The sequence below is a fragment of the Hemiscyllium ocellatum genome, chromosome 5 (assembly GCF_020745735.1).
Source record: "Hemiscyllium ocellatum isolate sHemOce1 chromosome 5, sHemOce1.pat.X.cur, whole genome shotgun sequence".
Lineage (NCBI taxonomy): Eukaryota > Metazoa > Chordata > Chondrichthyes > Orectolobiformes > Hemiscylliidae > Hemiscyllium > Hemiscyllium ocellatum.
Genome location: NC_083405.1, coordinates 140780902 through 140799061, shown reverse-complemented (window position 1 = coordinate 140799061; position 18160 = coordinate 140780902). Strand labels below are relative to the sequence as shown.

The following is an 18160-nucleotide window of genomic DNA, read 5'->3' as shown; positions in this document are numbered from 1 at the left end:
CCCCCCCCCCCCCCCCACACACACACACACACACTCCCCCCTCCTCGGGGGCAGGTGGATAAACTGAAGCACCCCCTCCCCTCCCCCTCCCCTAGACCCCTGCTAGTGCTCCCCATTGCAGTCGGTCGGGTCGGGCCAGGTCAGGTCTGCCACAAGAACAAGCCACACCACATGCACAGTGTAATCTTGCGGAGGTCACAGGTGAGCGACACCATGCCATGCGCAGCTGGGACCTTGCCTGGATACTGGGGCGGGTGTTGCCCCTCGTGCCCCGTGGAGATGCTCCTCCTGCTGGGCACTCCCCGGCGTCCCCTCGGCCCTTCCTGTTTGCCACCACAAACGGATTTTGGTGGAAGGGAATGGGCTGCAGGTCAACCAAAACCTCCTGCTCCTGGCTGCTGGGCACCTGCTTGCTGGTTTCTGGCAGCAGCCTACACCCACTGCTCTTTTCCATCACTAGGTGCCCGTGGTTGGATTCTGTAACATGCTGCTTATTACTGAGAGGCCCCAGGTCGCTGGCAGTTCCCGGTCTCCAACAGGAGACCACTTCCTGCTCCACTGGCTGATTGCACTGAATCTCCATCGCTGCCAGTCCAGTAAACCCCTTCACCGGGGATAAGTCAGAAAAAAAGACAGAAAGAAAGAAGGCATTCAGATGATTGGAAGTGCGAGGGGGAGAAAGAGAGAGATCAATCGATCTTATTCAGAATTCAATTACTACAGGAGCTGTCATCAGTTCAGGCAATGCGTACAATTCCCTGAAGGTTAAAGGGCACAGGGCAAAACAAACTGCAATGCTCAATGCACCACTTGTGGCTCAGAACAACAGGTGGGGTTTAATTTAGATCAATGTGAGGTGCTGCGTTTTGAAGAGGCAAATCTTAGCAGGATTTATACACTTAATGGTCAGGTCCTAGGGAGTGTTGCTGAACAAAGAGACCTTGGAGTGCAGGTTCATAGCTCCATGAAAGTGGAGTCATAGGTAGATAGGTTAGTGAAGGAGGTGTTTGGTATGCTTTCCTTTTTGGTCAGAGTATTGAGTACAGGAGGTGGGAGGTCATGTTGCAACTGAACAGAACATTGGTTAGGCCACTGTTAGAATATTGCGTGCAATTCTGGTCTCCCTGCTATAGGAAGGATGTTGTGAAACTTGAAAGGGTTCAGAAAAGATTTACAAGGATGTTGCCAGGGTTGGAGGATTTGAGCTACAGCGAGAGGCTGAACAGGCTGGGGCTGTTTTCCCTGGAGCGTCGGAGGCTGAGGGGTGACCTTATAGAGGTTTACAAAATCATGAGGGGCATGGATAGGATAAATAGACAAAGTCTTTTCCCTGGGGTCGGGGAGTCCAGAACTAGACAGCATAGGTTTAGGGTGAGAGGGGAAAGATATAAAAGAGACCTAAGGGGCAACTTTTTCACACAGAGGGTGGTGCGTGTATGGAATGAGCTGCCAGAGGAAGTGGTGGAGGCTGGTACAATTGTAACATTTAAGAGGCATCTGGATGGGTATATGAATAGGAAGGGTTTGGAGGGATCTGGGCCGGGTGCTGGCAGGTGGGACTAGATAGGGTTGGGATATCTGGTCGGCATGGACGGGTTGGACCGAAGGGTCTGTTTGTATAACTTTGAGACTCTAAATCAGAAAATGTCAGAAACCCCACACGGTTTCTGCTGGAATCATGACCGTGACCGTGACCGTGACCATGCCGGTGTTTTGTGAATGGAGGGACAGGCAGTGGTGACCCCAAGCCAGGATCCAGTTGATGATGACAGGGTGGTGCCTGGTGAAAGGAGCAGCATTACTCTGTCAACCTGACTATATCACTTCACAATCACACACTCCCACCTTCCCACACTTGGCCCATAACCACAAATTGTATCACATCTCAAATGTTCAATGTTTTATAAATTGAAAGGTTTCCCTTCTCAACTGCAGCCCAAGGCAATACATTCCAGAACCCCACCTCCTCTGGGTGAGATAACCTTTCCTCAAATTCCCTCGAATCCTTCAGCCTGTCACGTTAAAATGCTGGGGGTGTTGTTGTTGAGGAAGGGCAGCAGCTGCTTCCTGCCCAGCCTGTCTGTCCGTGCTTCCCTCAGCTCTCCGCTCTCGGCACTGACTGTCCCCCACTCTCTGCCGGAGACATCAGCACTGAGTGAACCAAGCTGCTTACTGCCTGCTGAGGACACTGACTAGCTTCACCCCTTGGTCTCAACATGCAGGCTGGCTCACTGCCTTCCAGCTCCCTGAACAAAATCCAGGCCTGACACCAGTAAAACAGGAAGCTGCAGGGGAATCCGCACGGACAGAGACAGGGACAGGGACAGGGACAGGGAGGCAGAGCAACACAATGTCTGAGAGAGGGGAAAGAAAGAGTGGAGTGAAAACTGAAGGATGTTGGAGAAAGAGAGAGAGTTCAAGATTGAAGGAAAACTAGAGGGCATGGGCTAAAGGTGAGAGGGAGCTGAGGGATAACTTTTTCACACAGAGGGTGCTGCGTGTGTGGAATGAGCTGCCAGAGGAAGTGGTGGAGGCTGGTACAATTACAGTATTTAAAAGGCATCTGGATGGGTATATGAATTGGAAGGGTTTGGACGGATATGGGCCAAGTGCTGGCAAATGGGACTGGACCAGATGAGGATATCTGATCGGCATGGACAGGTTAGAGTGGAGGGTCTGTTTCAATCCAGCTCTATGACAGGAAGGTTTAGTGTAAGGTAGTAAAGAAAGAGAAAGAGGAAAGCACCGGAAAAGACAAGGGGGATGGAGGAGGAGGAGGAGAAGCAGGGGACGGAGTAGATCAGGCATACTGACTTGTGAATCTAGAGGGACCGTGCCTGTGCCAGGCTGGAGATGTCCCAGAGACTGAGACAGCCATCAGGATATACAGCAACAGCAGGGCAGAACTGAAAGCACACCTCAGGGAGACTGCAACATCACCCCAGTAGAGCAGCAAGCTGCTCTGGTCACTAACCTCTCGCCCAAAGACAATGTACCAGCACAATCACAAACAAGAAATCTGTTGCTCATCGTCACCAGACACAGACCAGGTTCCTGTCCTGTTCCCAGCCCACGACAAAACTCAGCGTATACCCAGCACACCACGCATCTCTCCGACACCCACCCACACCACCAACCCCCCGACTCCCTCACCAACCACACACACACAGTCTTACCAAATACCCGAGCTACAGCTGTTTTGAGCTTGGCTGCACTCTGGCAGGTTTTGGTAGACGAGGGGTTCAGTCACATCCAGCCAAGCAGACAGCACAACGCCAGGCTCTGTGGCAATGCTGCAGCTATCACCACAATGACTGGAAAAGAGCAGGTGCAGGCCAGAGCACTCCCTCCAACCACTGCCTGCCTCCACACCCCCTCCCCCAACACCAAGACTGAAATAGGCTGCATTCCCCTCCTGTTACTGAGGAGCTATTCCAACACTACATTCCTAATGCAAGATCAGGCTTCCATTCAAACCGACCCTCCCCTCCCCGTCACCCCCAAACCGACCCGACCCTCCCTGTAACCCCCAAACTGACCCCTCCCTGTACTCCCCATATGGACCCTCCCTTCCCTGTAAAGCTGCAGTGAGTGTACAGTGTAGAAGCTGGACACTGCTCTGAAACCGGTGTGCGTGTGTGTGTGTGTTGATGTGTGTGAGAGGAGTGAGTGTGTACCATTCTGACTGGGTGTGTGCGGGTGCCTGTGCCTGACCCCCATGAGGTCAGGCAGCACTTTTCTGGCTGTCCATGGGGATGTAAAGGGGTACCTTGAGGTCTCTGCTCCTAACTCTGCCATTTCAGTTAGTCTTCAATCACAGGAAAATCCACTCAAACCTGGTGCAGCATCTTTCTAAAGGAGGTGTGAAGGCCAATCCATTGTTAATGCATCAGCCAGAGTGACACTATCAGTCTCTCAGTCCAGTATGATCAATCTTCCAGGGATGACTGCTCTGATTACACACTTTTACCAGAATTGACATTGAAGCTGGAGCCGAGGGTGTAGACAGGAGATGGGAATTTGCAATGGGAGATGCTGACTGTCCCTTTTACATTGAGCCCCATTGGGTGGGTGGGTACAGGGAACAACAGCATTACTATCAGCCCCTCGGCTGCTGGCTGGCAGTACAAAGAGTCCCTCACATCACACACCATGCTGGGCAAACACTATTACCTACCCGATTAACCCTCTGTATGGCACTGCTGGGGAGTGCCGCCAAGGTCCTGTAATCCATTTTCAGTGGCTCTGTGCTGAAACTCTGTAAGCAATAAAGACAGCACTTTAACACGAGACAAGACGGCTGGATCCAGGAGAGCTGACTCAGCCTGCACCTCCCTCTGGTGGAAGGGTCAATGTTTACAAGAAACAGAGACAGCTTCACCTGAGTTCAACTTCAAAGAACAAATTACTCCACATGAACTCCCAAAGTTGATCCAGAAGGGGGTCCCCGAACCCTCCCCCATCCCCTCCCCTCCCCCGGGGGGTCCCTGAAACCCCCTCACAGTGGGCCCTGAACCCTCATGGCTATCCCATGGACAGGAATCTCTGAACCAGACCCTTGTCAAGGAACTCCCAATCCCACAATCCCTCCAACTTTAACCAACTACAAATTTAAGTACGAGCCCAAAAAGGAGATTGTTATTGAAAAAGTCATAAGACACAGACTCTCAGTCAATCACAAACCCACTCACTCAGTTTGTCTCAATGTAGCCTCTCTCCCTCCGTTGTGTGCTCACCTCAGTTTCTCGCTCCAATCTCTGTGTCGCCTCTTCTTGCTCCCTTCGCATTCTCTCCTTTCAAAGCCAGAGGGACGACAGAGTTAAAGACAGACAGCACAGAACAGACAGGCCAAACACAGAAACCATCTATTCTCATCTCCAACCCCAGCTCCATACCCCTATCAGTAAGGTCAGAAATAACTCCACCAGGCGTGTCACTCCATTAGCAATGAGAGAACCACTGGAGTGGATTCAGGCCATTCAGCCCCTCACATACTCTGATCGAGCTAACCTTCAGTTACGTTTACCTAGCTCTCCTCTGATATCCTTCCCAGCAAACACCTGCTGAAGTCCAGACTGAAATCTCAGTTAGCCCCCACTGTCTCCTCTGGAGGTGTAATGTCAAAGTTGGCATTCTCCTTGTGAGCTGAAAATGTGTTGCTGGAAAAGCGCAGCAGGTCAGGCAGCATCCAAGGAGCAGGAGAGTCGACATTTCGGGCATGAGCCCTTCCTCAGGAACGAATCATTCATTCCTGAAGAAGGGCTCATGCCCGAAATGTCGATTCTCCTGTTCCTTGGATGCTGCTTGACCTGCTGCGCTTTTCCAGCAACACATTTTCAGCTCTGATCTCCAGCATCTGCAGACCTCACTTTCTCCTCGTGAGGAGAAATCCTGCCTGGCTTCACCCCTGACAGCTCTCCCCCCACATCTTGCAGCACTGCTGGAGAAGAAGATTTCTTTATTCCAATTTCCTTCAATGGTTTTTAGTGGTTCGTGGTCATGCATTAAACTTTCTTTCCTGGACCACACCTCCGAGTCTCTCACCGCTGAGAGAACAGCCAGGTTGCTTGGAGGCAGAGTGGATGGTGTGGTCTATCCCCACAGGAAGCTTCGCCAGCTGCAGACTCCTCCAACACCATTTCTCTTCCTTTGTAACAACCAGGTCCCAATTGACACATATCATTGTGCCTTTCCTTGATCCACAATGAAATGGATGGGGGTGCATGGTTCAGTCTCAAAATTTGCCCATGACACATTTGGAAGTGCTGGGACCTGTGAGGAGCAGAGGGTAGAACACAGCTGCACAAGTATTTCCCCAGTGTGAGTGGACTCTCAGCATGAACTGAGAGCACAGAGATCTATTCCAAAATACACACAGCTCCACGGTGACCACTCCTTACTCAGAGTACACAGCCCCAAACACTCATCACAAGAAGCCCTGACATAGAACAGCAAGAGAAGGTAGACAGGAACATAGACAATAAACAGTACAAGCTAAAGTAGTGCAGGAGCAGAGGGCTCTGGGGTTATATTCAAGGTGACAGGGCAGGGTAAGAAGGTGGGATGTGGGATACCCGACTCTAAATTAATGCATAGAGAGCAAGTGAAAGCATTGGAGAGAGGAGAGAGAGAGAAAAAGGGGGGGGGGGAAGAGAGAGAGAGAGAGAGAGAGAGAGAGCGCGAGAGCGAGAGAGAGAAAAACAGAGAGAGAGAAACAGAGATAGAGAGAGAGAGACACACAAAGATAGAGAGAGAAGGGAGAAAGAACAAAATGAATCACTAGAAAGGCTCTGGGATGAGGAATTTAAGTAGAGATGAGGGACAGCACGGTGGCTCAGTGGACAGCACTTGTGCCTCCCAGCACCAGGGACTCGGGTTCGATTCCAGCCTCCGGTAATTGACTGTGTGGAGTTTGCACATTCTCCACGTGCCTGCGTGGGTTTCCTCCCGCAGATGAACTGGCCTTGCTAAATTGCCCATAGTGTCCAGGGATGTGGAGGTTAGGTGCATTCATCTGGAGTAAATGTTGGGGGATGAGTTTGGTTGGAATACCCTTTGGAGGGTCTGCATGGCCTTGATGAACCAAAGGGCCTGTTTCCGCATTGGAGGGAATCGATAGATTGAAGAGGTACAACGCAGAGAATAGAAAAGAATTGATCAAGGTGTTCAGAATCATGAGGGGTTGGATAGAGTGAACAGGGAGACAATGTCATTGATGGAAGGACTGGTCGCCGACGTCATAGATTGAAGGTGATTGGCTAAAGACACAAAGGCAAGACAAAAGAGGATGCTTTTATGCAGCAGGGGGCCAGGATCTAGAACATACAGCATGCTGCTGACACTGTCCATTCCTTTTCCTTTGTAGATAATGGATAACACCACAAAGAAAAAAAACAGCGCACAACTCCAGGGAAAGAGGATGTGGGACTTGCTAAACAGGTCCTGCAGAGAGCCAGCACAGGTGCGCAGGACTGACTGGTCTCGCTTTGGGCTCTTGCTGCTCGAGTCTTTCTGTGGTGACTGTTCCGATAAGTTTCTTCAAACGGTTTCAGACAGCCTGCCGACAGCGGAAGCAGAACAAGGCGCTCACACATGGTCTTTTGCAGTTTGTAGATTCCCTACACCGTGGAATGAAGCACTGGTGGTGTAGCCCGCTTTCTATTTATATATTTGAGTTTCCGAGGGTTGGTGATGTCATTTCCTGTGGTGACATCATTTCCGGTTCTTTTTCTCAGGGGGTGGTAAATGGGGTCCAAGAGTTCCGACGGGAACGCCATGCTTCTAGGAATTCTCGTGCGTGTCTGTTTGGCTTGTCCTAGGATGGATGTGTTGTCGCAGTCGAAGTGGTGTCCTTCCTCATCCGTATGTGAGGATACTAGTGAGAGAGGGTCATGTCGTTTTGCGGCTAGTTGATGTTTGTGTATCCTGGTGGCTCGTTTTCTGCCCATTTGTCCAATGTAGGGTTTGTTACAGTCCTTGCACAGTATTTTCTAAATGACATTAGTTTTGCTTGTTGTCTGTCTAGGGTTGTTCAAGTTCATTCACTGCCCTTTTAGTGTGTTGGTGGGTTTGTGGGCTACCGTGATGCCAAGGGGTGTGAGTAGTCTGGCAGTAACTTCTGAGACGTCCTTGATGTAGGGGAGAGTGGCTGGGGTTTCTGGTCGTGTTTTGTCTGCCTGTTTGGGTTTGTTGCTCAGAGATCGGTGGTCTGTGTTCATTGGGTACCCGTTCTTTTTGAATACACTGTATAGGTGATTTTCCTCTGCTCTGCGTAGTTCCTCTGTGCTGCAGTGAGTGGTGGCTCGTTAGTATAATGTTCTAATGCAGCTTCATTTGCGGGTGTTGGGATGATTGCTTCTGTAGTTCAGTATTTGGTCTGTATGTGCTGTTTTCCTGTAGACGCTGGTTTGAAGCTCCCCATTGGCTGTTCGCTCTACTGTGACATCTAGGAATGGCAGTCTGTTGTTGTTTCCTCCTCTTTAGTGAATTTTATGCCAGTAAGGGTATTATCGATGGTCTTGAAGGTTTTCTCTAATTTGTTTTGTATAGTGATGACCAAGGTGTCATCCACGTAGTGGATCCAAACACCATGAGTGCTTCATCCGGAGGCTCACTGAAAATGTTACCTAGTATGGTGACGAAACGTCTGAAAATGAACCTTCCAGCCCAATGAGCAAATCTACATCCATCATAACCATTGTCATGACTGAATATAGCAGGACTGCAGAGTTCAGATCTTACAATCCACTGACTGGCACAGAGTAGTCCTCTGTTGCTCTTTCACCAATTGGACAGATCTTTTTGAGGTGTGCCTATGCTGCTCCCAGCATGCCCTCCTGCGCTCTGCACTGAACCAGGGTCGATCCCTGGTTGATGGTAATGGGTGAGTGGGGAACATGCCGGGCCATGAGGTTACAGACTGTGCTGGAGTACAGTTCTGCTGCTATTGATGGCCCACAATGCCCCCGGGATGCCCCGTGTGAAGTTGCTGGATCAGACTGAAGTCTGACCCATTTAGCATGGGGATAGTGCCACACGACACGATGGAGGGCATTCTCAATGTGAAGGTGGGTCTTTGTCTCCACAAGGACAGTGCGGTGATCTCTCTTACCGATACTGTCAGGGACAGATACATCTGCAGCTGGCAGATTGGTAAGGATGAGGTCGAGTGTGTTTTTCCCCTCTTGTTGGTTCCGTCCCCACATGCTGCAGACCCAGTCCAGCAGCTCTGAACCTGTGTCTCCAGAACATTACCTGGGTCTCTGGATTAACAGTTATTAGAAAAGTGATTTGAGTTTCAGAACCACGATGTCATGCTGCAGCTATACAAAACTCTGTTTACGGCCACACTTGGAGTGTTGTGTATGGTTCTGGTCACTGCATTTGAGGTTGTTAAGAAAGCATATGGTGTTTTGGCTTTCATTAACACGGAGATTGAGTTTAAGAGCCGTGAGGTTTTGCTGCAGCTCTACAAGTCCCTGGTGAGACCACACTTGGAATATTGTGTCCAGTTCTGGTCGCCCTACTATAGGAAAGATAGAGAGACTTTGGTTTACCAGGATGCTGCCTGGACTGGAGGGCTTGCCTTACGAAGAGAGGTTGACCAAGCTCAGAGTGTTCTCTCTAGAGAGGAGGAGGAAGAGAGGAGACCTGATCGAGGTATACAAGGTAATGAGAGAAATGGATAGGGTCAATAGTCAGAGACTCTTCCCCAGGGCAGGATTGACTGGCACGAGGGGACATAGTTTGAAGATATTAGGAGGAAGGTATAGAGGAGACGTCAGAGGTAGGTTCTTTACGCAGAGAGTTGTGAATGCATGGAATGCGTTGCCAGCTGTGGTGGTGGAAGCAGAGTCATTGTGGACGTTTAAGCGACTGCTGGACATGCACATGGATAGCAGTGAGTTGAGGAGTATGTAGGTTAGGTTATTGTATTTTAAATTAGGAATAATCCTTGGCACAACATCGTGGGCCTAAGGGCCTGTTCTGTGCTTTACTTTTCTATGTTCTATTATAGGAAAGATGTGGAAGCTTTGGAAAGGGTTCAAGGGAGATTTACCAGGATGTTGCCTGGTATGGGGGGGGGGGGGGGGGGGGGGGGGAAGGTCTTACGAGGAAAGGCTGAGGGACTTGAGGCTGTTTTCGTTGGAGAGAAGAAGGTTGAGAGGTGACTTAATAGAGACATATAAGATAATCAGAGGGTTAGATAGGTTGGACAGCGAGAGCCTTTTTCCTCTGATGGTGATGGCTAGCACGAGGGGACATAGCTTTAAATTGAGGGGTGATAGATACAGGACAGATGTCAGAGGTACCTTCTTCACTCAGAGTAGTAGGGGCATGGAATGCACTGCCTGCAACAGTAGTAGACTCGCCAACTTTAAGGACATTTAAATGATGATTGGATAGACATATGGACAAGAATGGAATAGTGTAGGATGGATGGGCTTCAGATTGGTTTCACAAAGTGCCTGTACTGTGTTCTATATTCAATGACTTCATGGGACCTATCCCAGAATGCTGTGGGAGGCAACAGGGGGGAATTGCTGTGACCTTGTATGGAATCTTTATGTTCTCTTTCGTCACGGGAGAGGTCCCAGAAGACCGGAGTATAGCTAACGTCGTTCCTTTGTTTAAGGAGGACGCCGGGGATAATCTCAGAATTTCCAGGCCAGTGACCCTTACGTCAGTGATAGGGAAGCTGCTGGAAAAGCTTCTTAGGGAGAGGATTGACTCACATTTGGAAAACTATGGACTTATTAGTGATAGGCACCACGGTTTTATATGGGGAAGGTCATGTCTCACAAACTTGATTGAGGTTTTTGATTAAGTGACAAACATGATTGTCTGTATGGATGTTTGACAAGGTCCCTCATGGTTGGCTGATTCAGAAAGTGAAGTCAAATAGGATCCATGGTGAACTCTTAACATGGACATCAACCTGGTCTAGTCACAGATACAGAGTAATGATGGAAGGGTGTGTTTCTGACCAGAGGTGTTCCAGAGGGATCAGTGCTGGAACCCCTGTTGATTGTAATATATATGAAAATTATTTGGAGGAGAATATAGATGGGTCTTATTGGTAAGTTTGCAAATGATACAGGTACATATTTATCAAGGAACGCACAGTAGCTCTATACTCTGTGCCCTGACTGAAGGCCAGTGTGCTAAAAGCCTTCCTCACTGCTCTGTCTACCTGGGACTCCACTTTCAGAGAACCGTGCACCTGAACGCCAAGGTCCCTCTGACCCACTACACTGCTTATGGCCCAAACATTCACCATGAAACTCCTACCTTGATTTGACTTTCCAAAATGCAAGACCTCACACTTCTCTTTATTAAACTCCATTTGCCATTTCTTGGCCACTTCTCCAGATTCCCCTGCTGCAATTTCTGACAACCTTCCTCACTGTCCACAATACAGTCTATTGTAGTGACATCAGCAAACTTACTAATCCTGCCTTGTACATTCTCATCCACGTCATTGATATCACTAACAGACAGCAATGGGCCCAGCACTGACCCCTGAGGCACTCCAGTCCAACAAGCAACAATGTGACTGACAGTTCTCTGCTGGTCCCTAATCTCCGTCTAAATCCTTTGAAAGAATCTGGTGGGATTCCTCCCATACCGCTCGGAGAGAACACGAGCAGCTGCTCGCTTCAAACTGCTACATTCTCAGATCCCTGAAATTCTCCAGATTTTTTTATGATAGGGACTTGAAAGAGTTATGATAGCCGTGATCTCTGGGTGGAGAAAATCCTGTCACTTGGCAGCTGAGGAATAAATAAAGGAAGGGGGGTGTGAGGCCAGGGGAAAGATGGGAGGGGGTGAGGGGCCGGGGGAAAGATAGTTGTGAAGGTGATAGGTGGGTGAAGGCAGGATTGTGGTAGATCATCAGTTTCCAAATCTCCCCTGCCCCCATCCCAGATCCAAACCTCCAACACAGCACCACCCCCTTCACCTGTCCTACCGTCCATCTTCCTTTTCACCTATCTGCTCCACCTGCCCCCACTCCCAGTCCCACCTCCCACACTCCCAGATCAGCCAAGCTCTCCATGAATGGTGAAACTGATGTGATGGGCTGAATGGCCTCCTTCTGCTCCTATATCATTTGGTCTGAAAGGTAAATAACCAACTTCATGAAAAGTTCTCACCACTTTCTGCAGTTGCTCTTGTTCCCATAATGACGACTCACGGACCATCTCAATTTCCTGGAAAAAACAACAGATGTAAGAAGCAGGGACGTAGCCTTGTGAGAGATACAGAAAGGGAAAGAGAGAATGAAATGTGATACCGTAAGAATAGGAAGAGTAGGCCCTTTAGCTGCTTGATCCTACTCTGCCATTCAGCTACTCACTGCATCTGAAGTGCACCTCCCTGTCTACCCCCACCCTCCAACAGCCCTGTCACTGAGGGGCTCCCTGACTTGATCTGATTAAACATTCAGTTCTCCAACTTGCACAGCTGGACCTTCTGATGGAGGAATTCTCCACCTTGGTCTGACACACTGTCTGTGTGTCGAGCTGCTCCCGAGGAGGGACATCCAACCCAGCAGCCCTGAGAACCTCTGTGTTCCAAGAAGGTCACCTCTCCTCCTGCTACACTCCCATGTATATCGGTCCAGTACATCCAAACAAAAGCCCCTTCACCCCAGGAGTCAGGTGAGCTGACCTTCCCAGAACTGCTTTCAAAGCCCCTTCTCTCCCTTCCTCTTGAAAACTATACACAGAACTCTCGATGTGTTTGCACCAACGTGCCATACAGGTATCACAAGACATTGACATTTCCACAATTAAAAAAAACACCGAATCTGGGAGTTGCTGGCTGGGCCTAGCCTTTATTACATGTCCCTAGTTGCCCCTTGAGAAGGTGGGGGGTGAGCTGCCTTCTTGAATCTCTGTAGTCCGTGTGCTGAGGGTTGACCCGCAATGATCTGAGGGAGGGAATTCCAGGATTCTGACCCAGTGACACTGAAGGAACAGTGATATATTTCCCAGTCAGGATGGGGAGTAGCTCGGAGGGGAACCTGCAGGGGGTGGTGTTCCCATGTATCTGCTGCCCTTGTCCTTCTAGATGGAAGTGGTCGTGGGTTTGGAAGGTGCTGTCTGAGGATCTTTGGTGAGTTTCTGCCGTGCATCTTGTAGACAGTACACACTGCTGCTATTGAGCGTTGGTGGTGGAGGGAGTGGATGCTGTGCCAATCACGCGGCTGCTTTGTCCTGGATGGTATCAAGCTTCCTGAATATCATCGGATCTGCCCACATCCAGGAGAGTGGGGAGTATTCCCTTACCCTCCTGCCTTGTCCCTTGTAGATGGTGGACAGGCTTTGGGGAGTCAGGAGGGCAGTTACTCGCTGCAAAGTTTCTGACTCAGTCGTATAGCCACTATTTCAATGCTGAATTCAGCTGAGTTTCTGGTTAATATCAGCCCTCAGGATGCTGATAGTGGGAGATTCAATGATGATTATTACATTGATTGTCAAGGAACGTTAGTTAGATTCTCTTATCATTAACAGATATTGCTCGGCATTTGAAGGCCACTGTTCAGCTCAAGTCTCAATATTGTCCGTATCCTGTGGCATTTGAACTTACATTCTTCAGTATCTGAGTCGTCGCGAATGGTGCTGAACATTGTGTAATCATCAGGGACCATCCCCACCTCTGACCTTATGACAGAGGGAAGGTCATTGATGAAACAGCTGCAGATGGTTGGGCCCAGGACCCTACCCTGAGGGACTCCTGCAGAGATGTCCTGGAGCTGAGATGACTGATCTCAAGCCATCATAACCATTGAAACAACAAACTGTGGATGCTGGAAATCTAAAACAAAAACAGGAATTGCTGGAGAAACCCAGCAGGTCTGGCAGTATTTGTGGAGAGAAAGCAGAGTTAACATTTTGAACCGAGTGGCCCTTCTTCAGAACTGAAGGTTGCCCACTCTGAATCAATCCTGCTCCTCTCTCCCACAGGATCTCCTTTCAAATCATTCTTCCTATTCACCAACTTGGATTGTCGATGTTCCTAGTATTTCATTTGGTATTTGCCAACGCTCATTTCCACAGCGACATCTCATCCCTCAGCGATGCCCCCAGCTCAGACTCAACGAACAAGGATTCCAACTTCAGTTTCATCCTTTGTGTTTCAAATTCACTCAGGATCACTCAGGTACTGCAGTTCAACATTCCTTAACACTTGGTGCTATCATGTACACACTCTCTCTCAGAGTTGGCCTACTCCTAAAATATAACCAGCTTCCTTTGTGCCAGTATGGGTGTAACCAGGAAGGACTGTCCCCGATTCCCACACTGACTCCCATGGTGCTGGGGCTCCTCAGCTCTGGAATTCAGCTCTTTGCTCCATGTTTGGACCAAGTAACAAGGTCAGGAGTAGAGTGGTCCTGGCAGAACCACTGAGCAGCTTATTGCTGAGTTAGTGCATCATGGACAAATGCATTTGCGGCTGGCAGATTAATAAGGATACGGTCAAGTATGTTTTTCCCTCTTGTTGGTTGCCTCCCCACCTACCACAGACCTCAGTCTAGCAGCACTGTCCGTCAGGACCCAACCAGCTCCATCAGTAACACTGCAGCTGAGCCACTCCTGGTGATAAACTCTGAAGACATCAGTTTGCTGAAGTCTGGGTGGAATGGATGAGGAGGGGCAGTGTGGTTGTCAGCAGGACTTCTCCTTAGTTATGTTTAACCTGATGTGAAGAGACTCCCCACATCACTCAATGATGCCTGACAGATAATGACTGCACTCTGTTTACACAAGGACAGAGGAATATAAGAGACAGTAGCAGGAGTAGGCCGTCTGGCCCCTCGAGCCTGCCCTGCCACTCAGTGAGACCATGGCTGATCTTTTCACGGAGTTGAGAGTGTGGTGCTGGAAAAACAGCATCTGGGGAGCAGGAGAATCGACATTTCAGATATAAGCCCTTCATCAGGAAGGATCTTTTCATGGCCTCCGCTCCACTTACCCGGCCTCTCACCATAATCCCTAATTCCTTTACTGTTCAAACATCTATCCAGCTTAACCTAAAACATTTACTGGAAAAGTGTCAACCACTTCCCTGGGCAGGGAATTCCATCGATTCACAACCTTCTGGGTGAAGTAGTTTCTCCTCAGTTCAGTCCTAAATCTGCTCCCTGTAATCCTGAGGCTATGCCCTCCTGTCCTGGTTTCACCTGCCAGTGGAAACATCCTCTCTCCTGCTATCTTATCCATTCCCTCCACAATTTTATATGTTTCTTTAAGACCCCCCCATCATTCTTCTGAATTCCAATGAATATAATCCCGGTCTACACAGTGTCTCCTCATAAACCAAGCCCCTCAACTCTGGAATCAACCCAGTGAACCCCCTCTGCACCCCCTCCAGTGCCAGTCCATCCTTTCTCAAGGAGACTGTCACTGTACACAGTACCCCAGGGGTGGCCTTGTACAGCTGTAATATAACCTCCCAGCTTTCAACTCAATCCCATCAGCAATGACGCACAAAATTCTATTTGTCTTCCTAATTACCAGCGGCACCTGCGAACCAACCCCCAGTGATTCATGCACGTTACAGCTTTTTACCATTCAAGTGATAATGCTTTTTACTGTTACTCTGACCAAAATGGATGGTTTCACATTAACATTGTATTCCATCTGCCAGACCTCTGCCCATTCACTGAAACGATCTGTGTCCCTTTGCGAAGTTTCACAATCCTCTGCACACTTTGCTCTGCCACTCACAGAGTCATAGAGATGTACAGCACAGAAACAGACCACCTGGCCCAACCTGTCCACGCCGACCAGATATTCCAACCCGATCTAGTCCCACCTGCCAGCACTCGGCCCATATCCCTCCAAACCCTTCCTATTCATGTACCCATCCAAATGCCTCTTAAATGTTGCAATTGTACCAGCCTCCACCACTTCCTCTGGCAGCTCATTCCATACACGTACCACCCTGTGTGTGGAAAAAGTTGCCCCTTAGGTCCCTTTTATATCTTTCCCCTCTCACCCTAAACCTATGCCCTCTAGTTCTGGACTCCCCGACCCCAGGGAAAAGACTTTGCCTATTCATCCCATCCAAGCCCCTCATGACTTTGTAAACCACTATAAGGTCACCCCTCAGCCTCTGACGCTCCAGGGAAAACAGCCCCAACCTGTTCAGCCTCTCCCTATAGCTCAAATCCTGGCAACATCCTTGTAAATCTTTTCTGAACCCTTTCAAGTTTCACAACATCCTTCCAATAGGAAGGAGACCAGAATTGCACGCAATATTCCAACAGTGGCCCAATCACTATCCTGTACAACCGCAACATGACCTCCCAACTCCTGTACTCAATACTCTGGGCAATAAAGGAAAGCATACTTCACTATCCTATCTACCTGCGACTCCACTTTCAAGGAGCTATGAACCTGCACTCCAAGGTCTCTTTGTTCAGCAACACTCCCTAGGACCTTATCATTAAATGTATAAGTCCTGCTAAGATTTGCTTTCCCAAAATGCAGCACCTCACATTTATCTGAATTAAATTCCATCTGCCACTTCTCAGCCCTTTAGCCCATCAGGTCCAGATCCTGTTGTAATCTGAGGTAACCCTCTTCACTGTCCACTACCCCTCCAATTGAGGTGTCATCTGCAAACTTACTAACTGTACCTCTTATGCTCACATCCAAATAATTTATGTAAATGACAAAAAGTAGAGGAGAAAGCATCGATCCTTGTGGCACTCCACTGGTCACAGGCCTCCAGTCTGAAAAACAACCCTCCACCACCACCCTCTGCCTTCTACCTTTGAGCGAGTTCTGTATCCAAATGGCTAGTTCTCCCTGTATTCCATGAGATCTAACCTTGCTAATCAGTCTCCCATGGGAAACCTTGTCGAATGCCTTACTGAAGTCCATATAGATCACATCTACTGCTCTGCCCTCATCAATCCTCTTCGTTACTTCTTCAAAGAATAGTATATATCAAAAAGATATAGTATATCTGCAAACTTTGACACCCTACATGTGGTCTCCATCTCAAAAACATCGATATAAATTGTGAATACTTGCAGTCCCAACACTGATCCCTGAGGCACACCACTAGTCACTGACTGCCAGCCAGGATAGTACTCATTTATCCCCACTCTTTGCTTCCTGTCAGTCAACCAATCCTCTAACCATGCTCATACTTTATCCGAAATGCCATGCATCCGTATCTTATGCAGCAGCTTCTTATACGGTACCTTGTCAAAGGTCTTTTAGAAATCTAGGTACACCACATCTACTGGGTCCCTATTGTCCATTGTGTTTATAATGTCTTCATAGAATCCCAGTAGGTTAGTGAAACATGACCTGCCCTTCATGAACCCATGCTGCATCTTCCCAACAGGACAGTTTCTGAGATGCCCTGGTATTTCTTTCTTAATAATAGACTCCAGCAACTTCCCCACCACAGAGGTTACGTTAACCAGTGTATAATTCCTCATCTTTTGTCTACCGCCCTGTTTAAACAGTGGAGTCTCATTTGCTGTTTTGAAATTTTAATCAAACAGGTCAACTGATCAGCCAAGGTATTTCTTTCGCAACGAAACAACAAACAGCAGTCACCTGTTTTGAGGAGTTGAAACTGGAGCAGCATGTGCACATTCTCTCAGTCTGCAAATCATGGCACACTGTATGCTAACGTACACAAACACACTCCAGTGTCACCTTGGCTAATGCTGTGAAATACTGATTAGATTATTTCTTACTGCATATCATGCAACTCATAATGGGTTCAAGGATGTCATGTCACAGAGATGTACAGCACGGAAACAGACCCTTCGGTCCAACCTGTCCATGCCGACCAGATATCCCAACCCAATCTAGTCCCACCTGCCAGCACCCGGCCCATATCCCTCCAAACCCTTCCTATTCATATACCCATCCAGATGCCTCTTAAATGTTACAATTGTACCAACCTCCACCACATCCTCTGGCAGCTCATTCCATACACGTACCACCCTCTGCGTGAAAATGGTGCCCCTTAGGTCTCTTTTATATCTTTCCCCTCCCACCCTAAGCCTATGCCCTCTAGTTCTGGACTCCCCCACCCCAGGGAATGACCTTGTCTATTACCCTATCCATGGCCCTGATGATTTTGGTTCAGAACAGCACAGTCTACCTCAGATAACCGAGGAAGACCAAAGGAGCAGAGACATTCTTAAAGCTGCAGGTTCCATGCTGTCACTATACATGACTGACCCGAGCGGTGCTCACCGTGAACAGCTGTCAAGACAAAAGGTTCTGCCAAGCACAAAGTGGGTAGTGTGGTACATGAATATCAGTGCCAGTGAGATGCCAGGCTGTACATCCCAAAGGCCACAAGTCAAACAGCATGTCCTTTTAGGTGTTTGCTGCGAAGTGGGTAAAAACAAGGACTGCAGATGCTGGAAACCAGAGTCTAGATTAGCGTGGGGCTGGAAAAGCACAGCAGATCAGGCAGCATCCGAGGAGCAGGAAAATCGACGTTTCGGACAAAACCCCGAAATCAGGAATAGAGGCAGGGAGCCTCCAGGGTGGAGGGGTAAATGGGAGGGGGGTGGGGGTGGGGAGAAGGTTCCATCTTCCAGCTCAGCACCATCCTCATGACCTGTCCCACCTGCCAATCTCCCTTCCCACCTATCCGCTCCACCCTCCCCTCT

General features: G+C 48.9%; 1 protein-coding gene across 1 annotated transcript in view; it reads right to left on the bottom strand.

Moving 5' to 3' along the window:
* The window catches only part of scrib (scribble planar cell polarity protein), a 185157-nt gene that overhangs the window by 38865 nt on the left and 128132 nt on the right, over positions 1 to 18160 (bottom strand). The window contains exons 27-30 of the mRNA XM_060825755.1: positions 11655 to 11711; positions 4737 to 4793; positions 4178 to 4258; positions 239 to 604 (exon numbers count right to left, since the gene is read on the bottom strand). Coding sequence (XP_060681738.1) covers positions 239 to 604; positions 4178 to 4258; positions 4737 to 4793; positions 11655 to 11711 — 561 coding nt within the window. The remainder of the gene's footprint in view (positions 1 to 238; positions 605 to 4177; positions 4259 to 4736; positions 4794 to 11654; positions 11712 to 18160) is intronic.